Below are 22,098 nucleotides of genomic sequence, written 5' to 3'. Positions count from 1 at the left end.
CTCTCCTTCCAGACTCATATTAAGCATCTCCAATCCAAAATTAAATCTAGAATCGGCTTCCTATTTCGCAACAAAGCCTCCTTCACTCATGCTGCCAAACATACCCTTGTAAAACTGACTATCCTGCTTTCGGTGATGTAATTTACAAAATAGCCTCCAACACTCTACTCAGAAAATTGGATGCAGTCTATCACAGTGCCAACCGTTTTGTCACCAAATCCCCATATAGTACCCACCACTGCGACCTGTATGCTCACGTTTGCTGGTCCTTGCTACATATTTGTCGCCAAACCCACTGGCTCCAGATCATCTACAAGTCTTTGCTAGGTAAAGCCCCGCCTTATCTAAGCTCACTGGTCACCATAGCAACACCCATCCGTAGCACACGCTCCAGCAGGTATATTTCACTGGTCAACCCCAAAGCCAACACCTCCTTTGGCCGCCTTTCCTTCCAATTCTCTGCTGTCAATGACTGGAACGAATTGCAAAAATCACTGAAGTTGGAGACTTATATCTCCCTCACTAACTTCAAGCATCGGCTATCAGAGCAACTTACCAATCGCTGCAGCAGTACACAGCCCATCTGTAAATAGCCCATCCAACCAACTACCTACCTCATCCCCATATATATATTTTTTTTTCTGCTCTTTTGTACCCCAGTATTTATACTTGCACATCCTCATCTGCACATATATCACTCCAGTGTTAATTGCTAAATTGGAATTACTTCGCCACTATGGCCTATTTATCACCTTACCTCCTTACTTCATTTGCACACACTGTATACAAATTTTCTATTGTGTTATTGACTGTACGTTTGTTTATCCCACGTGTAACTCTGTGTTGTTGTTTTTGTCGCACTGCTTTGCTTTATCTTAGCCAGGACGCAGTTGTAAATGAGAACTTGTTCTCAACTAGCCTACCTGCTTAAATAAATGTGAAATAAAAATTAATTAATTTTAAAAATTACATTAAAAATCTTGATTAAATGTTTATAAAGGGTATGATATTTGTAAATTATAGCATAAATAGGACTGGTGGAGTTATGGAAACATGCAGTTATCACAAATATATATGGAAACGTCTGCTCTACCCAACATTTCAACCAACTAGCATCACCGCAAAAATGGAAGAGGCAAGTGGAAGGGTGAAAAAGTAAGGAACTTGTCCGTCGGCCCTGCATTAAAGACCAAAAGTGGTTACGGAAAATAAATAAAAATATATACCAGTTTCATTTAAGGACCAAAACATTGACAGCTGTGCCATATAGATTGCAAAATAGTTGGGAAGAGATTTTCTCTGTACCAATTCCATGGCTCGTGGTTTATGAATTGACACTTGTAGGCCGTCATTGTAAATAAGAATTTGTTCTTAATTTACTTGCCTAGTTAAATAATTGTTAATAAATAAATAAAATAATTAAAAACATGAATTGACACACAAAACGACGCCAGATTCAAAACTTAGAATTGATCAATTTAAATAATTATTTTAAAAATTATTGTAACTAATATAATGTTATATATACACTGTATATATATATATATATATTTTGCTGCGAGGAGGCAGAGTCATTAGATCATTTATTTTGGTACTGTCCATATGTAGCTCATTTTTGGTCACAAGTCCAGGAATTGCAACATTTACCTGGAGCTAATGCTTCAGATTAGATTATCGATCGATTGACTATGACTTTTCAAATCACCCAGTAAAAATTCCCCCATAAACAGTGGGTTCTGTAGCAATATTGATGTTACTCATATTGTTATTACACTTGAAATGGAAACAAATTGTTACTTACCGTCTTCATGTACTTGAGGTGCTGGTAAACAACATGCATAGTAAAGTTTGCTTAACTATATATCTTTGTCTGTCGTGACGACAACACAGAGCATATTGAAACATGGTGGCAGCGGTACTCAAAGGAACCGGGATCTCATCCATGTATTTGAAGAATACATCCCAGGCGGTAGTTTGGACAAGTGGCGCGTTTACAAGCTAGTCATCGAGCCAAACGTCAACGCTAGCTGGCTATCGTGAGTGATGCTAAAGCTAACTGGCTATGGGACAGAAGCAGATTCGTAAGTACCTAACTTTTCATTCCACAAATAAATTGCTATGGAAAATGAACTGAAACTGATTGCAATTTAGCACTTACCTAGAAAAGATGAATTGAGGAATTCAATTTGTACATGGCTCTTACAATGGGAGAAAAACCTGAGGACTACAAAGTGAAGCTACTGTATTATCTCATTGGGGAAAAAGCAGAGAGATTTGTGAGACCCGCTGTGTGGGCTATACAAAATACATTCCCTTTGTTGAGGAGTAATTGCAGCACTGGATGCATTTTGTGATCCCAAGAAAAATGAAAACAATTGGGAGATCTAATTTGTTCATGTGCAGTCATGGCCAAGATGAGAGTTTAGACAAATATCTCACTGAATTGAGGACTCTAGTGGCCACCTGCAACTTTGGAGTAATCACAGACTCTCTTATCAGGGACAGGATTGTGTGTGGCACATGTGACCCACACTTAAGAGAGCACTTACTCAAAGAGACTGATCTCAGCTTAGAGAAATGCATGCAGATTGGAAGAGCTGCAGAACTGTCCAGACAGAGAGCTAAAGTCATAAATGTGTAGGGCCCTGTAGCAGTGCATGCAGTAACACACAGAGGGGCCGAGAGGGAGAGGAGACCCTACAGAGGGGCCGAGAGGGAGAGGAGACCCTACAGAGGGACAGAGGGAGAGGAGACCCTACAGAGGGACCGAGAGGGAGAGGAGACCCTACAGAGGGACAGAGCATTATACAATGCAGATACTGTGGACAGACACATGAGAAAAAATGAAAAATGCCCTGCAAATGGACAAAAATGTCAATTCTCTGATAAAACAATCTCTACAGTTTACAAAAATGCAAGAGAAACAGAGTGCTGGCAATGGAAAATGTGTCAGCTGACTCAGATAGCGGTGAGGATGTTCTCTGCATCACACTAGGGCCAAAGTCAGAGAGCATCAATGTGGTTCAGGAGAAAACCACAGACCCCAATGCAGCTCTCTTAACAACCATGCTGGTCGACAAAAGTAAGTCAGATTTCAGCAAGATTGTGGTGCTAGTTGTAATGTTATCCCTGCAAACCTCACAAAAGACAGTCACCTATAGCCCTGCAGGCAGGTATTGGTGATGTATAACAAGAGTACTCTGGGGAAGTGTACACTTACAGTGATCAATCCATGTAATAAGAAAACCTACAGAGTTGAGTTCATCGTAGTCAACAATAACGTGCACATGCCCATTCTAAGCATTAAGGCTATCCATACAATAGAGTTGATTACAGTGCAGCATCACAACATCCTGGCCATCGAGAAAACAACAGGATCCTGGACTAAAGAGCAAATAAAATAGGATTATGCTGATGTATTCCAGGGAGACGGCTGCTTACCCGGCAAACTGAAGCTGGAAATGGATGAGCGAGTGAGGCCTGTCCAGCTGCCAAAGAGAAGAGTGCCAGCAGCACTATATAAACCACCCAAAGAGGAGCTTGTTGGTCTAGAGAAAAGAAGGATGATAAAATCCGTTGAAAAAAGCACAGATTGGATTAGCAGCCTGATTGTAGTGCAGAAACCATCTGAAAAGCAAAGAGTGTATATTGATCTAAAACCTCTCTAGGCGCTCTAGAGGAGCCATTACCCACTTCCCACTATTGAAGATGTGCTGCCAGACCTGAACAGAGCACCTGTGTTCTCTGTTTGTGATGTGAAAAACTGATTTTGGCATGTGGAACTGGAGTATGAATCCAGCTATCTCACCACGTTCTCTTCTCCCATGGGACGCTACAATTGGCTGCGCATGCCAATGGAAATCAATCTAGCCCCAGACATTTTTCAGAGGAAGTTGAACCAGGCAATGTAAGGTCTTCCAGAAGTCAAAATCATTGCAGATGACATCCTGGGAGAAGGAGACAATGATGAAGCAGCGACTCTAGACCGTGACAAGAACCTGAGAATGCTCCTGGACAGATGCAGGAAGCTCAATATCAAGCTGAATCCGGAGAAGCTGCAGCTCAGGCTGAAGGAAGTGCCCTACATTGGTCCCCTGCTAACATCAGAGGGGTTGAAAGTGGACCCAGGAAAAGTGACAGCCATCAGACAGATGCCTAGGCCTACAGATGTGCAGGGGGTGCAGCGCTTCCTGGGCATGGTACACTACCTATCCAAGTTCTGCAGCCACACCACAGAGATCTGTGAGCCACTGCTGCAGCTAACACATAAGGACTCACTGTGGGAGTGGTCAGAGAGACACGAGCTGGCTTTCAATAAATTCAGGGTTACCATTGCACAGACCCCTGTGCTGAAATGCTACAACCCAACAGAACATCTTGTACTACAATCTGATGCTTCAGACAGTGGGTTAGGAGCAGCCTTGATGCAGGGAGGACAACCAATAGTATATGCCAGCAGAGCCCTGACAGACTGAAAAAGGGTATGCAAAGATAGAGAAGGAGCTGTTTTCAGTGGTGTTTGGAGAGGTTCCAAAAATTCACATATGGACGAACTGTGGAAGTGCAGTCAGATCACAAGCCTCTAGAGAGCATCATGACAAAGCCTCTCCTCAACACACTAAAAAGACTACAACGCATGATCATGAGACACCAAAACTACGAGGTCAGTCTCCGATACGTTCCTGGAAGACAAGTGGTGCTGCCCGACCTGCCTGTGTCAACCGAGAGACTAAAGGCCATTCTGAGAGACACTGATCTGGACCAGGAGCTCCAGACACTGAAAATGTTGATCCTGCAGGGTTGGCCTGAAGTGAAAGAACATGTACCCTTTGAAGTAGCCATGTGTTTTCACAACAGAGATGAGCTGAGTGTGCAAAATGTGTAACGGCGTTCGTCTGTTGAAAGAGGAGCGGACCAAAATGCGGCGTGGTGGTTACCCATGTTCTTTAATGGAAATATACGACACAGTTCTTCTTTGGGGCGTCGATATTCACCAGGCTGTGCCCAGGGTCCTTTTCCGTCCAATATCTCCTCCCAAGTCCAGAAGTCCTGTGATCGCTGCTCCTCACGATAAACAGGGGGAGTTGGCTCAGGTCTGAACCCTGACTCTGCCACACTCTCCCTGAGCCTCCCCCCAATACATTTTTTGGGCTGACTTTTGGGTTTCCTTGCCAACCGTGTTCCCTCGTAACGTCGGCTCCTCTCTCCGGCTGCCTCTGCTCTCCTAAGTGCCTCCACCTGTTCCCATGGGAGGCGATCTCTTCCAGGCAGTATCTCCTCTCAAGTGTAACAACCCTTGCCATCCAATACGTCTTCCCATGTCCATTCCTCCTTTCGCTGCTTCTGCTGTCGCTGCCTGTCACCACGCTGCTCGGTCCGGGTGTGGTGGGTGATTCTGTAACGGCGTTCGTCTGTTGAAAGAGGAGCAGACCAAAATGCGGCGTGGTGGTTACTCATGTTCGTTAATGGAAATATACGACACATGAAATAACAATAATATATACAAAACAACAAACGAAACGCGAAAACCTATACAGCCTATCATGTGACTAGAAAGACAGAGACAGGAACAATCACCCACAAAACACAGTGAAACCTAGGCTACCTAAATATGGTTCCCAATCAGAGACAACGAGAATCACCTGACTCAGATTGAGAACCGCCTCAGGCAGCCAAGCGTATGCTAGACACCCCTACTCAGCCGCAATCCCAATGCCTACTAAAACCCCAATACGAAACACAACAAAATAAACCCATGTCACACCCTGGCCTGACCAAATAAATAACGAAAACACAAAATACTAAGACCAAGGCGTGACAAAATGGAACAATGTAACACCTGCACTGCATGGGGTGTGAAGCAGCAGAAAGAGATGCTGAGGCCACACGAAGCACCAAAGCTCCCTGGGAAGAAAATAGGGATCGACCTGTTCCACTTCAATGACAGAGACTACATGGTCACAGTTGAATACCTCTCAAACTTTTGGGAAGTGGACCATTTGGAGAAAACACAGTCGAAAAAGGTCATTCCAAAACCGAAAACACACTTTGCACGCTATGGGATACCTGACATCCTTTACTCAGACAATGGCTCCCAGTACTCTTTCAGCAAGGCTTGCGACTTTAACCACAAAACACACAATCTCCAGAATACACGGAAAGTAAAGAGAAAGTGGAATTGACTGTGAAAACAGCCAAAAGACTAATGGCAAAAGGAAAGAGAGCACTGACCCATACCTGCCCATGTTGGATCACAGAAATACCCATCACAAGGAACATGCAGCAGGCCTGCAATGGCGCTCAAGGGGAGAGATACAAAGACACTACTGGTAATGAGTGAAAATCTACTTAGACCGGTGATGACAAACTGTCAGCAGGAGAAGTTCAAAGAAAGACAGCAGAGACAGGCAAAGTACTATGGCACCTCTGCAAAGGAACTAAAAGTGCTGCAACAAGATGACAGGGTGAGAGTTCAACCACTCACAGGACAGAAACAGTGGTGGCAGAGAGCCACAGTAGTCAGACCTGTGGCGCAAAGGTCCTACGAGGTGAAGACAGGACAGGGACAAGTCTTCAGGAGGAACAGGAAACACCTGAGGAAGAGCAGAGAAATAGAGGATTTCCTCACTGTTGAGGAGCCTGGCACAGAGCCAGTAAACAGAGAACCAGCTGATGCCCAGCAGGGTGCGGAACACAACCTAGAGGTGGACGCTGCACCTCAACAATAAGATCCAAACATCTCAGGTCAAGCACCTCCTGATGTAATCAACACTCCCCACACAAGGCCTGGTAGGGCCACCTGAAGACCTATACACCTGAAAGACTTTGTGTGAACGTAAATAATATAAAACACAATGTAATGGACAGTCAGAGACATTAAACAACCGTTCAGTTTAAATTCTAGTTTATTGCAGACATGGACTAAAAGCCAACGTTAGATAGAGTCTGCCTTTCTTGTAAAAATTATTCTTTTTTAATTAAAAAAGAGAACATGTAGCAATATTGATCAAATCAAATTTTATTTGTCACATTCGCCGTATACAACAGGTAGATCTTACCGTGAAATGCTTACTTACAAGCACTTAACCGACAATGCCATTTTAATAAAATAGAGTTAAGAAAATATTTACAAAATAATCTAAAATAAAACATTTAAAAAATGTAATCAAGTAACACAATAGAATAACAATAATGAGGCTATATACAGGGGGTACCAGTACCGAATCAATGTGCGGGGTACAGGTTAGTTGAGGTAATCTTACATGTACAGTAGGTAGGGGTAAAGTGACTATGCTTAGATAATAAACACCTGGAATGCTTTTCCAATAGTTTGAAGGAGTTCCCACATATGCTGAACACTTGTTGGCTGCTTTTCCTTCACTCTGTGGTCCAACTCATCCCAAACCATCTCAATTGGGTTGAGGTCGGGTGATTGTGGAGGCCAGGTCATCTGATGCAGCACTCCATCGCTCTCCTTCTTGATCAAATAGCCCTTACACAGCCTGGAGGTGTGTTGGGTCATTGTTCTATTGAAAACAAATGATAGTCCCACTAAGCACAAACCAGATGGGATGGTGTATCGCTGCAGAATGCTGTGGTTGTCATGTTTGTCATTTATTATCTTGTCTTGTCCCTGTGCTTCCCATGCTATTCGTTTCCCTCTGCTGGTCTTATTTGGTTCTTTCCCTCCTTCTAGCCCTCTCTCTCCCCCTCCCTCTCTCACTCTCTCGCTCTCTCTTCTCTCTATCGTTCCGTTCCTGCTCCCAGCTGTTCCTATTCCCCTAATCATCATTTAGTCTTCCCACACCTGTTCCCGATCCTTTCCCCTGATTAGAGTCCCTATTTATTCCTTTGTGATCCGTTCCTGTCCCGTCGGTTCCTTGTATTGTATTCACCATGCTGTGATTGCGTTTCGCCCTGTCCTGTCGTGTTTTTGCCGTGATTGTGTATCACCCTGTCCTGTCGTGTTTTGTGCCTTCATCAGATGCTGCGTGTGAGCAGGTGTCTCAGTCGACTACGGCCTGCGCCTACCCGGCGACCTGCAGTCTGTGGCCGCTTCTCCAGTTGTTTCCCCTCTACAAGTCTAGAGGATTTCTGTTATTCCGTTTTGGACTTTAATAAACTCTGTTTCTGTTAAGTCGCGTTTGGGTCCTCTTTCACCTGCATGACAGAAGGAACCGACCAAGGAATGGACCCAGCGACTTCAGACGCTCGTTACACTGCCGTCGAGATCCAAGGAGCCATGCTCGGCAGACACGAGCAGGAATTGTCTGCTGCTCGCCATGCCGTGGAAAACCTGGCTGCTCGGGTTTCCGACCTCTCTGGACAGTTCCAGAGTCTACGTCTCGTGCCACCTGTTACTTCCTGGCCTGCCGAGCCTCCAGAACCTAGGGTTAATAACCCACCTTGCTACTCCGGGCAGCCCACTGAGTGCCGCTCCTTTCTCACGCAGTGTGAGATTGTGTTCTCTCTCCAACCCAACACATACTCTAGAGAGAGAGCTCGGGTTGCTTACGTCATTTCACTCCTTACTGGCCGGGCTCGAGAATGGGGCACAGCTATCTGGGAGGCAAGGGCTGATTGCTCTAACGATTTCCAGAACTTTAAAGAGGAGATGATTCGGGTTTTTGACCGTTCAGTTTTTGGTGGGGAGGCTTCTAGGGCCCTGGCTTCCTTATGCCAAGGTGAACGGTCCATAACGGATTATTCCATTGAGTTTCGCACTCTTGCTGCCTCTAGTGAGTGGAACGAGCCGGCGCTGCTCGCTCGTTTTCTGGAGGGACTCCACGCAGTGGTTAAGGATGAGATTCTCTCCCGGGAGGTTCCATCAGATGTGGACTCTTTGATTGCTCTCGCCATCCGCATAGAACGACGGGTAGATCTTCGTCACCGGGCTCGTGGAAGAGAGCTCGCATCAACGGTGTTTCCCTGCTCCGCATCGCAACCATCTCCCTCCTCTGGCTTTGAGACTGAGCCCATGCAGCTGGGAGGGATTCGCATCTCGAATAAGGAGAGGGAACGGAGGATCACCAACCGCCTGTGCCTCTATTGCGGAGTTGCTGGACATTTTGTTAATTCATGTCCAGTAAGAGGCCAGAGCCCATCAGTAAGCGGAGGGCTACTGGTGAGCGCTACTACTCAGTCCTCTTCATCTAGATCTTGTACTACTATGTCGGTCCATCTACGCTGGACCGGTTCGGGTGCTACATGCAGTGCCTTGATTGACTCTGGGGCTGAGGGTTGTTTCATGGACGAAGCATGGGTTCGGAAACATAACATTCCTTTCAGACCGTTAGACAAGCCTACGCCCATGTTTGCCTTAGATGGTAGTCATCTTCCCAGTATCAAATTTGAGACACTACCTTTAACTCTCACAGTATCTGGTAACCACAGTGAGACTATTTCTTTTTGATTTTCCGTTCACCGTTTACACCTGTTGTTTTGGGTCATCCCTGGCTAGTATGTCATAATCCTTCTATTAATTGGTCTAGTAATTCTATCCTATCCTGGAACGTTTCTTGTCATGTGAAGTGTTTAATGTCTGCCATCCCTCCCGTTTCTTCTCTCCCTACTTCTCAGGAGGAACCTGGCGATTTGACAGGAGTGCCGGAGGAATATCATGATCTGCGCACGGTCTTCAGTCGGTCCCGAGCCAACTCCCTTCCTCCTCACCGGTCGTATGATTGTAGTATTGATCTCCTTCCAGGGACCACGCCTCCTCGAGGTAGACTATACTCTCTGTCGGCTCCCGAACGTAAGGCTCTCGAGGATTATTTGTCTGTGTCTCTTGACGCCGGTACCATAGTGCCTTCTTCTTCTCCGGCCGGGGCGGGGTTCTTTTTGTTAAGAAGAAGGACGGTACTCTGCGCCCTGCGTGGATTATCGAGGGCTGAATGACATAACGGTTAAGAATCGTTATCCGCTTCCCCTTATGTCATCAGCCTTCGAGATTCTGCAGGGAGCCAGGTGCATTACTAAGTTGGACCTTCGTAACGCTTACCATCTCGTGCGCATCAGAGAGGGGGACGAGTGGAAAACGGCGTTTAACACTCCGTTAGGGCATTTTGAGTACCGGGTTCTGCCGTTCGGTCTCGCCAATGCGCCAGCTGTTTTTCAGGCATTAGTTAATGATGTTCTGAGAGACATGCTGAACATTTTTGTTTTTGTCTATCTTGACGATATCCTGATTTTTTCTCCGTCACTCGAGATTCATGTTCAGCACGTTCGACGTGTTCTACAGCGCCTTTTAGAGAATTGTCTCTACGTAAAGGCTGAGAAGTGCTCTTTTCATGTCTCCTCCGTTACTTTTCTCGGTTCCGTTATTTCCGCTGAAGGCATTCAGATGGATTCCGCTAAGGTCCAAGCTGTCAGTGATTGGCCCGTTCCAAGGTCACGTGTCGAGTTGCAGCGCTTTTTAGGTTTCGCTAATTTCTATCGGCGTTTCATTCGTAATTTCGGTCAAGTTGCTGCCCCTCTCACAGCTCTTACTTCTGTCAAGACGTGTTTTAAGTGGTCCGGTTCCGCCCAGGAGCTTTTGATCTTCTAAAAGAACGTTTTACGTCCGCTCCTATCCTCGTTACTCCTGACGTCACTAGACAATTTATTGTCGAGGTTGACGCTTCAGAGGTAGGCGTGGGAGCCATTCTATCCCAGCGCTTCCAGTCTGACGATAAGGTTCATCCTTGCGCTTATTTTTCTCATCGCCTGTCGCCATCTGAGCGCAACTATGATGTGGGTAACCGTGAACTGCTCGCCATCCGCTTAGCCCTAGGCGAATGGCGACAGTGGTTGGAGGGGGCGACCGTTCCTTTTGTCGTTTGGACAGACCATAAGAACCTTGAGTACATCCGTTCTGCCAAACGACTTAATGCCCGTCAAGCTCGTTGGGCGTTGTTTTTCGCTCGTTTCGAGTTTGTGATTTCTTACCGTCCGGGTAGCAAGAACACCAAGCCTGATGCCTTATCCCGTCTGTTTAGTTCTTCTGTGGCTTCTACTGATCTCGAGGGGATTCTTCCTTATGGGCGTGTTGTCGGGTTGACAGTCTGGGGAATTGAAAGACAGGTTAAGCAAGCACTCACGCACACTGCGTCGCCGCGCTTGTCCTAGTAACCTCCTTTTCGTTCCTGTTTCCACTCGTCTGGCTGTTCTTCAGTGGGCTCACTCTGCCAAGTTAGCTGGTCATCCCGGTGTTCGAGGCACTCTTGCGTCTATTCGCCAGCGCTTTTGGTGGCCGACTCAGGAGCGTGACACGCGCCGTTTCGTGGCTGCGTGTTCAGACTGCGCGCAGAAGAAGTCTGGTAATTTTTTTCTGCTTCTGCTCCTGGTCTTGCTGGGTCTCAGTCTGTTCCCTGCCATCGCATCTCTCCTGTTCTTGTCCCTGCCCTTGCTGTGTCTCAGTCTGTCCCTAGTTCTCATTTTTTTTTTAGAGTAGTACCCTAGTTTCCCTTTTTATCGTTTTTCGTTACGGTCCTGAGGAGAGGAGTTGGGTTCTTTCTCGGGACGTGCTGGACCGTTTGATCTATGATTTCCTCCGTTGCCGCCAGTGTTCCTCCTCGAGAGCGCCAGGAGGCGCTCGGTGAGTGGGGGGTACTGTCATGTTTGTCATTTATTATCTTGTCTTGTCCCTGTGCTTCCCATGCTATTCGTTTCCCTCTGCTGGTCTTATTTGGTTCTTTCCCTCCTTCTAGCCCTCTCTCTCCCCCTCCCTCTCTCACTCTCTCGCTCTCTCTTCTCTCTATCGTTCCGTTCCTGCTCCCAGCTGTTCCTATTCCCTAATCATCATTTAGTCTTCCCACACCTGTTCCCGATCCTTTCCCCTGATTAGAGTCCCTATTTATTCCTTTGTGATCCGTTCCTGTCCCGTCGGTTCCTTGTATTGTATTCACCATGCTGTGATTGCGTTTCGCCCTGTCCTGTCGTGTTTTTGCCGTGATTGTGTATCACCCTGTCCTGTCGTGTTTTGTGCCTTCATCAGATGCTGCGTGTGAGCAGGTGTCTCAGTCGACTACGGCCTGCGCCTACCCGAAGCGACCTGCAGTCTGTGGCCGCTTCTCCAGTTGTTTCCCCTCTACAAGTCTAGAGGATTTCTGTTATTCCGTTTTGGACTTTAATAAACTCTGTTTCTGTTAAGTCGCGTTTGGGTCCTCTTTCACCTGCATGACAGTGGTAGCCAGGCTGGTTAAGTGTGTCTTGAATTCTAAATAAATCAGCAGCTCACCAGCTCATGTTTCTTGACCTAAGCAAGTCTCTTCTTCTTATTGGTGTCCTTTAGTAGTGGTTTCTTTGCAGCAATTTCACCATGGAGGCCTGATTCACGCAGTCTCCTCTGAAATGTTGATGTTGAGATGTGTCTGTTACTTGAACTCTGTGATGCATTTATTTGGGCTGCAATTTCTGAGGCTGGTAACTCAAATGAACTTATCTTATGCAGCAGAGATAACTCTTTCTTTCACGTGGCGGTCCTCATGAGAGCCAGTTTCATCATAGCACTTGACGGTTTTTGGAATGTGTAATTTATTTAACTAGGCAAGTCAGTTAAGAACAAATTCTTATTTTCAATGACGGCCTAGGAACAGTGGGTTAACTGCCTATTCAGGGGCAGAACAACAGATTTGTACCTTGTCAGCTCGGGGGTTTGAATTTGCAACCTTCCAGTGACTAGTCCAATGCTCTAACCACTAGGCTACCCAGCCAGATTGAGTGACCTTTGTGTCTTAAAATAATGGACTGTTGTTTCTCTTTGCTTATTTGAGCTGTTCTTGCCATAATATGGACTCGGTCATTTGCTAAATAGGGCTATCTTCTGGATACCAACCCTACCTTGCCACAACACAACTGACTGGCTCAAATGAACTAAGAAGGAAAGAAATTCCACAGATTAACTTTTAAAAAGGCACACTTGTTAATTGAAATGCATCCCAGGTGACTACCTCAAGAAGCTGGTTGAGAGAATTCCAGGAGTGTGCGAATATGTCATAGTGGCTACTTTGAAGAATCTCAGATATAAAATATATGTTGATTTGTTTAACACTTTTATGGTTACTATACGATTCCATATGTGATATTATCATAGTTTTGATTTCTTCACTATTATTTTACAATGTAGAAAATAGTAAAAATAAAGAAAAACCTTGTAATGAGTAGGTTTGTCCAAACGTTTGATTAGTACTGTATATATTTGTCTATCGTGACTACAACACAAAGCATATTGAAGCGGGTTCAAACTGCACACTACTTGCACAGCACCTATTCAGGTGGACAAGATATTGCTAGAGATGGGTTGAAACTAAAGCCTGCACATTGTGCACCCTGTGTAAAGGGAATTGTTAAGGCCTGTCACACACATACTAAACTATCATGTCAATCATGTTGTAAACTACTGTCCCAACCATATCATTATGTACTGTAGAATAATTCACGGTTCACTCTAATTATTTTGTCCAAACTCTACTACTGAGCATGCACTCACTCAAACACACACAAACACCCCATCTCGAGAGGTGGTCTGAGTTCGGTTCGCTTGAATTCCGCAGTTCGGTTCCCTTTTTTAGGGCAATATGAACACAAAGCTCCCCAGTTGATACCCTCACCACACACTAGACTACTGCAACACCATTTCCCCTGCCATAACCCCCCACATTGGTGCCACAAATGAGAGAATTAGATCAGGTGCAGGTTCGCAGAAAAAAATGTGTGCTGTTTTTGGATATTAATTAGCAATTGTCAAGGATGCATAGAAATTCCAAAATATGTGTGGAGTTTTCAGTTCAGATGATTTGTTTTCAATATGTGATCTATTGGCTAATAGAGCTTCATAAGCTGTTTATTGATGGTGGGGTTTGAATAGTCTGAGAAGACAACATATTTGGTGAGAATCACAACATAGAATAGATTTTGTACCCTAACTCAATTCTATTCTAGGGGCAGTAACCAAGATTTGGGTGTACAATTTTCAATTACAAGCATTATTTAATCTACAGTTATTCTTATGATATTTATTCTGTTACCAATAATATTGACATGTTAATAGTATCTTATGATTACAAATACTGTCTTTCAACTAAATGCAATCTATTAACTTCCAAAATGTACAGTTGAAGTCGGAAGTTTACATACACCTTAGCCAAATACATTTAAACGCAGTTTTTCACAATTCCTGACATTTAATCCTAGTAAAAATTCCCTTTCTTGGGTCAGTTAGGATCACCACTTTATTTTAACAATGTGAAATGTCAGAATAATAGTAGAGAGAATTATTTCTTTCAGCTTTTATTTCTTTCATCACATTCCCAGTGGGTCAGAAGTTTACATACACTCAATTAGTATTTGGTAGCATTGCCTTTAAATTGTTTAACTTGGGTCAAATGTTTTGGGTAGCCTTCCACAAGCTTCCCACAATATGTTGGGTGAATTTTGGCCCATTCCTCCCGACAGAGCTGGTGTAACTGAATCAGGTTTGTAGGCCTCCTTGCTCGCACATGTTTGGTCAGTTCTGCCGACAAATTTTGTATGGGATTGATGTCAGGCCTTTGTGATTGCCACTCCAATACCTTGACTTTGTTGTCCTTAAGCCATTTTGCCACAACTTGGGGTCTATATCCATTTAGAAGACTCATTTGCGACCAAGCTTAAACTTCCTGACTGATGTCTTGAGATGTTGCTTCAATATATCCACATAATTTTCCATCCTCATGATGCCATCTATTTTGTGAAGTGCACCAGTCCCTCCTGCAGCAAAGCACCCCCAAAACATGATGCTGCCACCCACGTTGGGATGGTGTTCTTCAGCTTGCAAGCATCCCTCTTTTTCCTCCAAACATAACGATGGTCATTATGGCCAAACAGTTCTATTTTTGTTTCATCAGACCAGAGGACATTTCTCCAAAAAGTATGATATTTGTCCTCATGTGCAGATGCAAACCATAGTCTGGCTTTTATATGGCGGTTTTGGAGCAGTGGCTTCTTTCTTGCTGACTGGCCTTTCAGGTTATGTCGATATAGGACCCGTTTTACACTGGATATAGATACTTTTGTACATGTTTCCTCCAGTATCTTCACAAGGCCTTTTGCTGTTGTTCTGGGATTGATTTGCACTTTTCGCACAAAAGTACGTTCATGTTTATTGCTCCATTCCATTTGTACTTTTATTTACTTCCTTTCTCCAGAGCTGCCCAGACAACATGGCAGAGTTGGTATAGTGACGGGAGGCATCAGTGGAATCTGCTTTGAGACCAAAAGACACATGGCCAGCCTGGGGGCACACTTTATCATAGGTAGGCCTACAGTAACACAACATACTGTACTCTATAGGCCTACCTGTGTGAATGTATTATTCCTAACATAGTTCAGGTGCATGTTTGTGCGTGTGTGTCTCTCCCTCTCTCTCTCTCTATCTCTCTGAGTGTTTACTGGTGTGTTTAATTAGGAGTTTAAATACCTCAGTATCCTCTCTTCCCCCTTTTCTCTCTCTAGCTGGACAGCAGGAGCGGGAGGGTGTGTCTGCTGTGAAGAGGATTCGTGAGGAGAACAGAGAGGCCAAAGGTCACAGTCCCCACAACCCTGTTTGGTTTTGTGTCTCCTTGGCTCTGGATATTACTGATTGGCTGGAGAGTGAACACACCTTTTCAAAGGTAGAAATCACTCCCTAGTTATAAGACAGAATGACCCTCTGCTCCAGTGCGTCACATCAGTTAGAGGTAGAGAGGGCATCATTGAAGTGGATTTCCAGGCTGGGACTGTTGCAGGATCGATTTCTCTTTGTTAAGACTAAGAGGCAGGCGTTGAGGGGTGTTAGGGAATGGGGGGGGGGGGGGGGTCAGCGTGACAGTGCTCCGATTGATGGGGGTGAGTTGGGAGGGGGAGGAAGTGGGGGGAGGTGAGCAGCATCTAGCTCTGTCCTCTGAATGACAATGTGCCGATGGGGCGATGAGGTGGGGGTAGGGAGGAGTGTATGCACTTGCATGCGCGTGCATGTTTCTGAATGACAATCTGACAGAAGGTTTAATATTATGTGAGGAAAGAGCTTCTCACCAAATGTCCTCTAGCTCCTTTGTGTGTGTGTGTGTGTGTGTGTGTGTGTGTGTGTGTGTGTGTGTGTGTGTGTGTGTGTGTGTGTGTGTGTGTGTGTGTGTGTGTGTGTGTGTGTGTGTGTGTGTGTGTGTGTGTGTGTGTGTGTGTGTGTGTGTGTGTGTGTGTGTGCGTGTGCGTGTGCGTGTGCATGACAAACATTGGAGTACATGTGGAGTTTTCTTACATATGACACTGCAAATGTGATTTTCAGTTTCACGTGTGGAATTGCAAGTTCACATGTAAAAATCGAATTTGCAGTGTCATGTGAAACGGTACACGGTACACGGTACTAATCCAGTATCTAAAAAAAAGAGAGGACATAAGTGATAATTCCCCAAACTAACTTGAGCATCACTGACACTACTGTCAAAGTTTTCAGAAGAAATCTGAATGATTTATGCAAGATGCTAATTACAGAATAAGTATCTTAAAATGTGTCTTGTGGCATTTCACTAAGTCAGTATATAGGCAAAGTTAGGCAGAGAGAGAGAACTTGTCAAGCTTAAGAGGGAAAATTCTGAATGCATAAATCATTATCCCATGACTCAAACACACACACACACACACACACACACACACACACACACACACACACACACACACACACACACACACACACACACACACACACACACACACACACACACACACACACACACACACACACACACACACACACACACACACACACACACACACACACACACACACACACACACGTTTCATCTGAAAATGTAGTTGTAAAATATTTGATGGTTTGCTTACTAAGCAGTGGTTGTTTATTTTAGTGGGGTTATTTTAGAATGTGTTGCATTTTTTACATCATTACTTGGCTTGGAGACACTGTTAATGTCTGGAGGATGGGATGGTGTGTGTGGAACATTCTGACAGTGTTTGTTGTGTGCCCAGAGCCCGTCCCAGGGAGTGTCTATGGTCCTCTACACTGCTCTGTCTCCGTCTCTGGAAGGAGAGAGAGGGGGCTACTGGAGCAACGGACGCACAGAGATGTCAACACCAAACACCTACAACCCCAGGCTCCAGCTCGGCCTCTGGGACTTCAGCTGCAGACTAGTGAGCTTGCAGGAGCAGCACCAACCATGACCCCTGACCTCTAACCCCTGAGCTCTTAGTCCATGACCCTGACACCAACACTGTATGGCTGAGACCCAACACCTCATCTGTCATCCTGCCATTATCTTAGTTTTCACAATCTCCTCACCGCCAGACTGTGATTGGATAAAGACTGATGACCAAGGCTGGACTGTGATTGGTTAGTGAAGCGGTAAGACCTGTTGCATACTCTTCAGATGAATGGGCTGATGAAAATGAACCAACCTTCTCCCTCAGACACTGTGAACCCACACACACTGTGTTATGAGGGTTTATAGTGCTGCTATGAGTGTTCATAGTGACCTCTTGAAAATATATAGCAACCTTATGCCGGTTGGTACACAGATCAGAACAGAAAGAACCTTCCCTCCATGGGGAAACTTTATTTAATCATAAACAAGTGTCATCACAGTGTGTCTATTTATCCTTATCAGTTATCAGTGTGTGTGAGTGATTTTGTCAGTAGCATCCTGTGTCTATGAAACATATCCTGATCCCTGCCTGACTGGATGGTCCAGGACCAAGGAACAGGCCGGCATGGCAATAACATCCGTAAATCACAGCCTGAAACGGATATTTTCAGTTCTTGTGAAAGCAAGCAAAAGGTATTTTGTGTAATTTTCCCCAACGCTGTGGGTTACTTCCCCAGGGAGCCAACACCATCTGAGAGAATGAATGCTTTTAGATTGTGTCCTACCTGCTGGGCTGTGAGTCACACACTGTTTCATGGTGTTTGTCCGCCTTTGTTACTGTTAGAGGTGAGTGATGTTTTATCAATACATATATATCACCTCTCCCAATACATCATGTTGCTGTGTGTGTTTCTGGGCACAGTATGTATGTGTGTGTGTGTGTGTGTGTGTGTCTTTCAGTGTGCACTGTTGGGTGTTTCTTACAGTCATTGGTTTGTATGCATCAGTGGCGGTTCTAGCTTGTATGGCTCACTGGGCGAACCTCCCCTTCAGCACCCCCCCCGGCAACTAACTGTACTTTTATTCAGACATTTGGAACAACGCAAATAAATAATCATAACATTTAAAACTATATAAATATAAAAATATTTACAACAATAAGATGCATAAATATCAAAAAGAAGTAACAAAGACAAACAGAAACAAATTTGTGTTGATTTGGCACTTGAACATCGTCCCATTACCCATCCCCCAACACTGTCAACCAATAGTCAATCCATTACCCATCCCCCAACACTGTTAACCAATAGTCAATACATTACCCATCCCCCAACACTGTCAACCAATAGTCAATACATTACCCATCCCCTAACACTGTTAACCAATAGTCAATCCATTACCCATCCCCCAACACTGTTAACCAATAGTCAATCCATTACCCATCCCCCAACACTGTCAACCAATAGTCAATCCATTACCCATCCCCCAACACTGTTAACCAATAGTCAATACATTACCCATCCCCCAACACTGTCAACCAATAGTCAATACATTACCCATCCCCCAACACTGTTAACCAATAGTCAATCCATTACCCACCCCACAACACTGTTAACCAATAGTCAATACATTACCCATCCCCCAACACTGTTAACCAATAGTCAATCCATTACCCACCCCACAACACTGTTAACCAATAGTCAATCCATTACCCATCCCCCAACACTGTTAACCAATAGTCAATCCATTACCCATCCCCCAACACTGTCAACCAATTTGTAAGTCGCTCTGGATAAGAGCGTCTGCTAAATGACTTAAATGTAATGTAAATGTAATAGTCAATCCATTACCCATCCCCCAACACTGTTAACCAATAGTCAATCCATTACCCATCCCCCAACACTGTCAACCAATAGTCAATCCATTACCCATCCCCCAACACTGTTAACCAATAGTCAATCCATTACCCGTCCCCCAACACTGTTAACCAATAGTCAATCCATTACCCGTCCCCCAACACTGTTAACCAATAGTCAATCCATGACCCGTCCCCCAACACTGTTAACCAATAGTCAATCCATTACCCGTCCCCCAACACTGTTAACCAATAGTCAATCCATTACCCGTCCCCAACACTGTTAACCAATAGTCAATCCATTATCCATCCCCCAACACTGTTAACCAATAGTCAATCAATTACCCATCCCCCAACACTGTTAACCAATAGTCAAGACTAAACCAATTCATCTTGGTGGTGTGCAGACTGGTTTATTTCATTCTTAACGATTTCACACAAACCAGAAAAAAATGCAACAATATGTCTGTGAAACTATGGTTATTTATGGTGGTTTATTTAGTATACTTTCGTAGTGTGACTGATTTTACTAATTGCATTAGTACTGTACAGAGTTAGAGGTGCGCTATTTGATAGATTCCCTCACTCCCCCTACCTCTGACTTCCAGTGGGGAGACCTGAGGTCAACCTACCCCCGCCCCCCCTCAGTAGCTCACCAACTAGAACCAGGGTACCCACTCCGACATGGTTAATTGACCCACAGTCCCACACGGTGACAAGATATCATTGACATGACGTGCAAATGAGAGATAGAAAACAGATCGCGCAAATGTCACCATTACGTTTTTTGTGTGGGTGTCCTGTGCCGCCCTTGGCAAGATGCCACCAAGGGCGGCTGCCCATGTCACCTGTACCTAAATCCGCCACAGTTATGCATCAATAAAACGGCTGTACAACTGAAACCAGTACTGATGAATGTGGCGGTGAGAGCGGGAAAGAGAGACAGAGAGTGAGAGAGATTCTTCCTCTGTGGTGTTTCATCTTCTCTCGCTGCTGCTACCCCTTGCTCCCAGTGCATGTGGGAGGTAAATTTCCCAGTGGAAATTATGCAAAGTGAAGACAAAGACAAATAGACGCACACACACACGCATAACCACCTGTGCAACCAAGCACAGACTTATCGAAACAATCAAGTCACACTCTCATGGCCAGGGACGGACTGGGACCAGAAATTGGCCCTGGAGTTTCAAACACAATGGCCCATTTAATTAATTGAGGCCCCCATTATTAGCCGGATAATGCTAATTTTCCCCAAAAAACCAAGTTAGCCCAATGTGCTAAAAACGGACCAGCCAGTCTTCCCCTGCTCATGGCCAAACCATACCCACTGTGACTTATCTACCAACAGTGCTCTGATTTACAGGCTTATATCAAACTAGCTTCCTTTATATGACACACACATTCCCACAGAGACTAGTATATCAGGCCAGGGGATAACTACAAACTCTGTGTGTAACCTTCCTTTACTTTACCCTCCCAGTCTCCTAGGGGCTGATTCCAACACAGGAAGTGTACGCCTTTCTTACGCACGCCTTTCAGACTTACCTTATGAAGGTGTGTAACAGGCTTTGCAGGCGTGGCTCCCTTGCACACGCTGAATAAATATATTTAAACTGCTGAAAAACCTCTCAATTGCTGGCCAACAGAATTTCTCGTAGTGTTTTCATAGGGTTTTCAGTACATTTATCTAAAGACATTCTTTTAAATGTGTTCACTAGAATATATGAAGAGAATGTGTCAGTATATTAGGGATCAATAGTAGAAAGCTATGTAGGCCTAAATTCATTTGTCTCCTTTCCAGCACCAATTGGTAAATTAAAAAATACTCTTGTATTATTTAGGGTTAGGAAAGTATGAATAATAAAATAACATTTGGAGAGCCTTTACGCACTAAATATATTTGTTGATTAATCCTGAAAGTTGCCATATATTTAATTGTTCAATTCATTAAATATTGTTCAGGAACAACCGCAACCAACGTGATGATGCAAAATGTAAGGAAACGAACACAAGTGAAAGTTATACATGTATGTGGGTATAACTGACGGTGGAACAATCGTAAATCATGAAACCAATCGTAAAAAAATACAGTGAAAAGTCTGACCATATAATTCAAACTCTAGACATCATAAATCAACTTGTTAGGTTTAGCGCTATACGTTCATTTGCACATGGCTATAGAGGTCTATAGTTTGGGTCTCCAAATGTCATCCTTGTAAGTTATAAGGACAGCATTTCATAAACTGCACCGTGGAAAAGGTGATATGTTGATATGCTTCAGTTTGCTGCCATACTGTAGTACTGGTTTCACTTTTGTTTTCAGCAATCATAAGGTCAAATAGATCTTAAACAATTGTCATTTATATTTACTCATTTACCTAAACATTTTTTTAAATACAGTGCATGGAGAATGGCGTTATTTAGATTGGAAAAAATAAAGTAGTTTCTTGACCTTTAATCGTCGTTTCATCACTCGTAAAGGTGGTGGAATTATGTCAAGAAGACAGCGTTTCTGTAGACACACCTCCACCCCACTTGAATTTCTTTGATCTCCACCCCACTTGAATTTCTTTGATCTCCACCCCACTTGAATTTCTTTGATCTCCACCCCACTTGAATTTCTTTGATCTCCACGCCACTTTAATTTATTTGATCTCCACCCCACTTGAATTTCTTTGATCTCCACCCCACTTCAATTTCTTTGATCTCCACCCCACTTCAATTTCTTTGATCTCCACCCCAAAGGAATAGTGGGTGAATAGCATGATATTTCATGCTTAAATTCAAGGTCAGAATAATCATGAAGAGAACAGAGCATAACAAGAGAATAAGGTTCCATTTACGCGCATTTAGCTCGGTCGGAATCCCCCTACTGAACACAAGGTTCATGTCTTCCAGAGAGGTGTGTGAGTGTGTAGCTGTCAGACTGCATGCGCTTTTTGTTGATTATTCTGGGTAGGGTCAGGTTAGTTTGGACTAAACCAAGGTTATCTGCTGTATACCTCATTGGGCCAACAGAGTACTTTGCAATAGGGTGCCGTTTTGTACACAGCCCATATAATACACCCTTAGGGTTTGTATTAAATGGTTCTGTCCCAGTCGGATGGGAAAACACACAGGGCTCCACTCAATCAAACACAGTAGTCCTACAGT

At 44.3% G+C, this 22,098-nt stretch overlaps 1 protein-coding gene across 1 annotated transcript; it reads left to right on the top strand.

Annotated features, from left to right (window-relative positions):
- Positions 1-15,166: 15,166 nt before the first annotated feature.
- LOC124027034 (dehydrogenase/reductase SDR family member on chromosome X-like) lies at positions 15,167-18,910 on the top strand. The gene is made up of 3 exons (XM_046339617.1): positions 15,167-15,272; positions 15,472-15,629; positions 16,978-18,910. Exons 1-3 carry the CDS (start codon positions 15,242-15,244, stop codon positions 17,167-17,169), a joined length of 381 nt encoding a protein of 126 aa, XP_046195573.1. The 5' UTR covers positions 15,167-15,241; the 3' UTR covers positions 17,170-18,910.
- Positions 18,911-22,098: the final 3,188 nt, after the last annotated feature.

Source organism: Oncorhynchus gorbuscha, linkage group LG01, assembly GCF_021184085.1.
Source record: "Oncorhynchus gorbuscha isolate QuinsamMale2020 ecotype Even-year linkage group LG01, OgorEven_v1.0, whole genome shotgun sequence".
Classification (NCBI taxonomy): Eukaryota; Metazoa; Chordata; class Actinopteri; order Salmoniformes; family Salmonidae; genus Oncorhynchus; species Oncorhynchus gorbuscha.
This window is presented reverse-complemented; position numbering and strand designations above follow the sequence as displayed.

Coding starts and splice junctions, on each gene's coding strand:
- LOC124027034 (XM_046339617.1), top strand. CDS start 15,242: ATGGCCAGCCTGGGGGCACACTTTATCATAG. Junction 15,273..15,471: donor GGGGGCACACTTTATCATAG/GTAGGCCTACAG, acceptor TTCTCTCTCTAG/CTGGACAGCAGGAGCGGGAG. Junction 15,630..16,977: donor GTGAACACACCTTTTCAAAG/GTAGAAATCACT, acceptor TTGTGTGCCCAG/AGCCCGTCCCAGGGAGTGTC.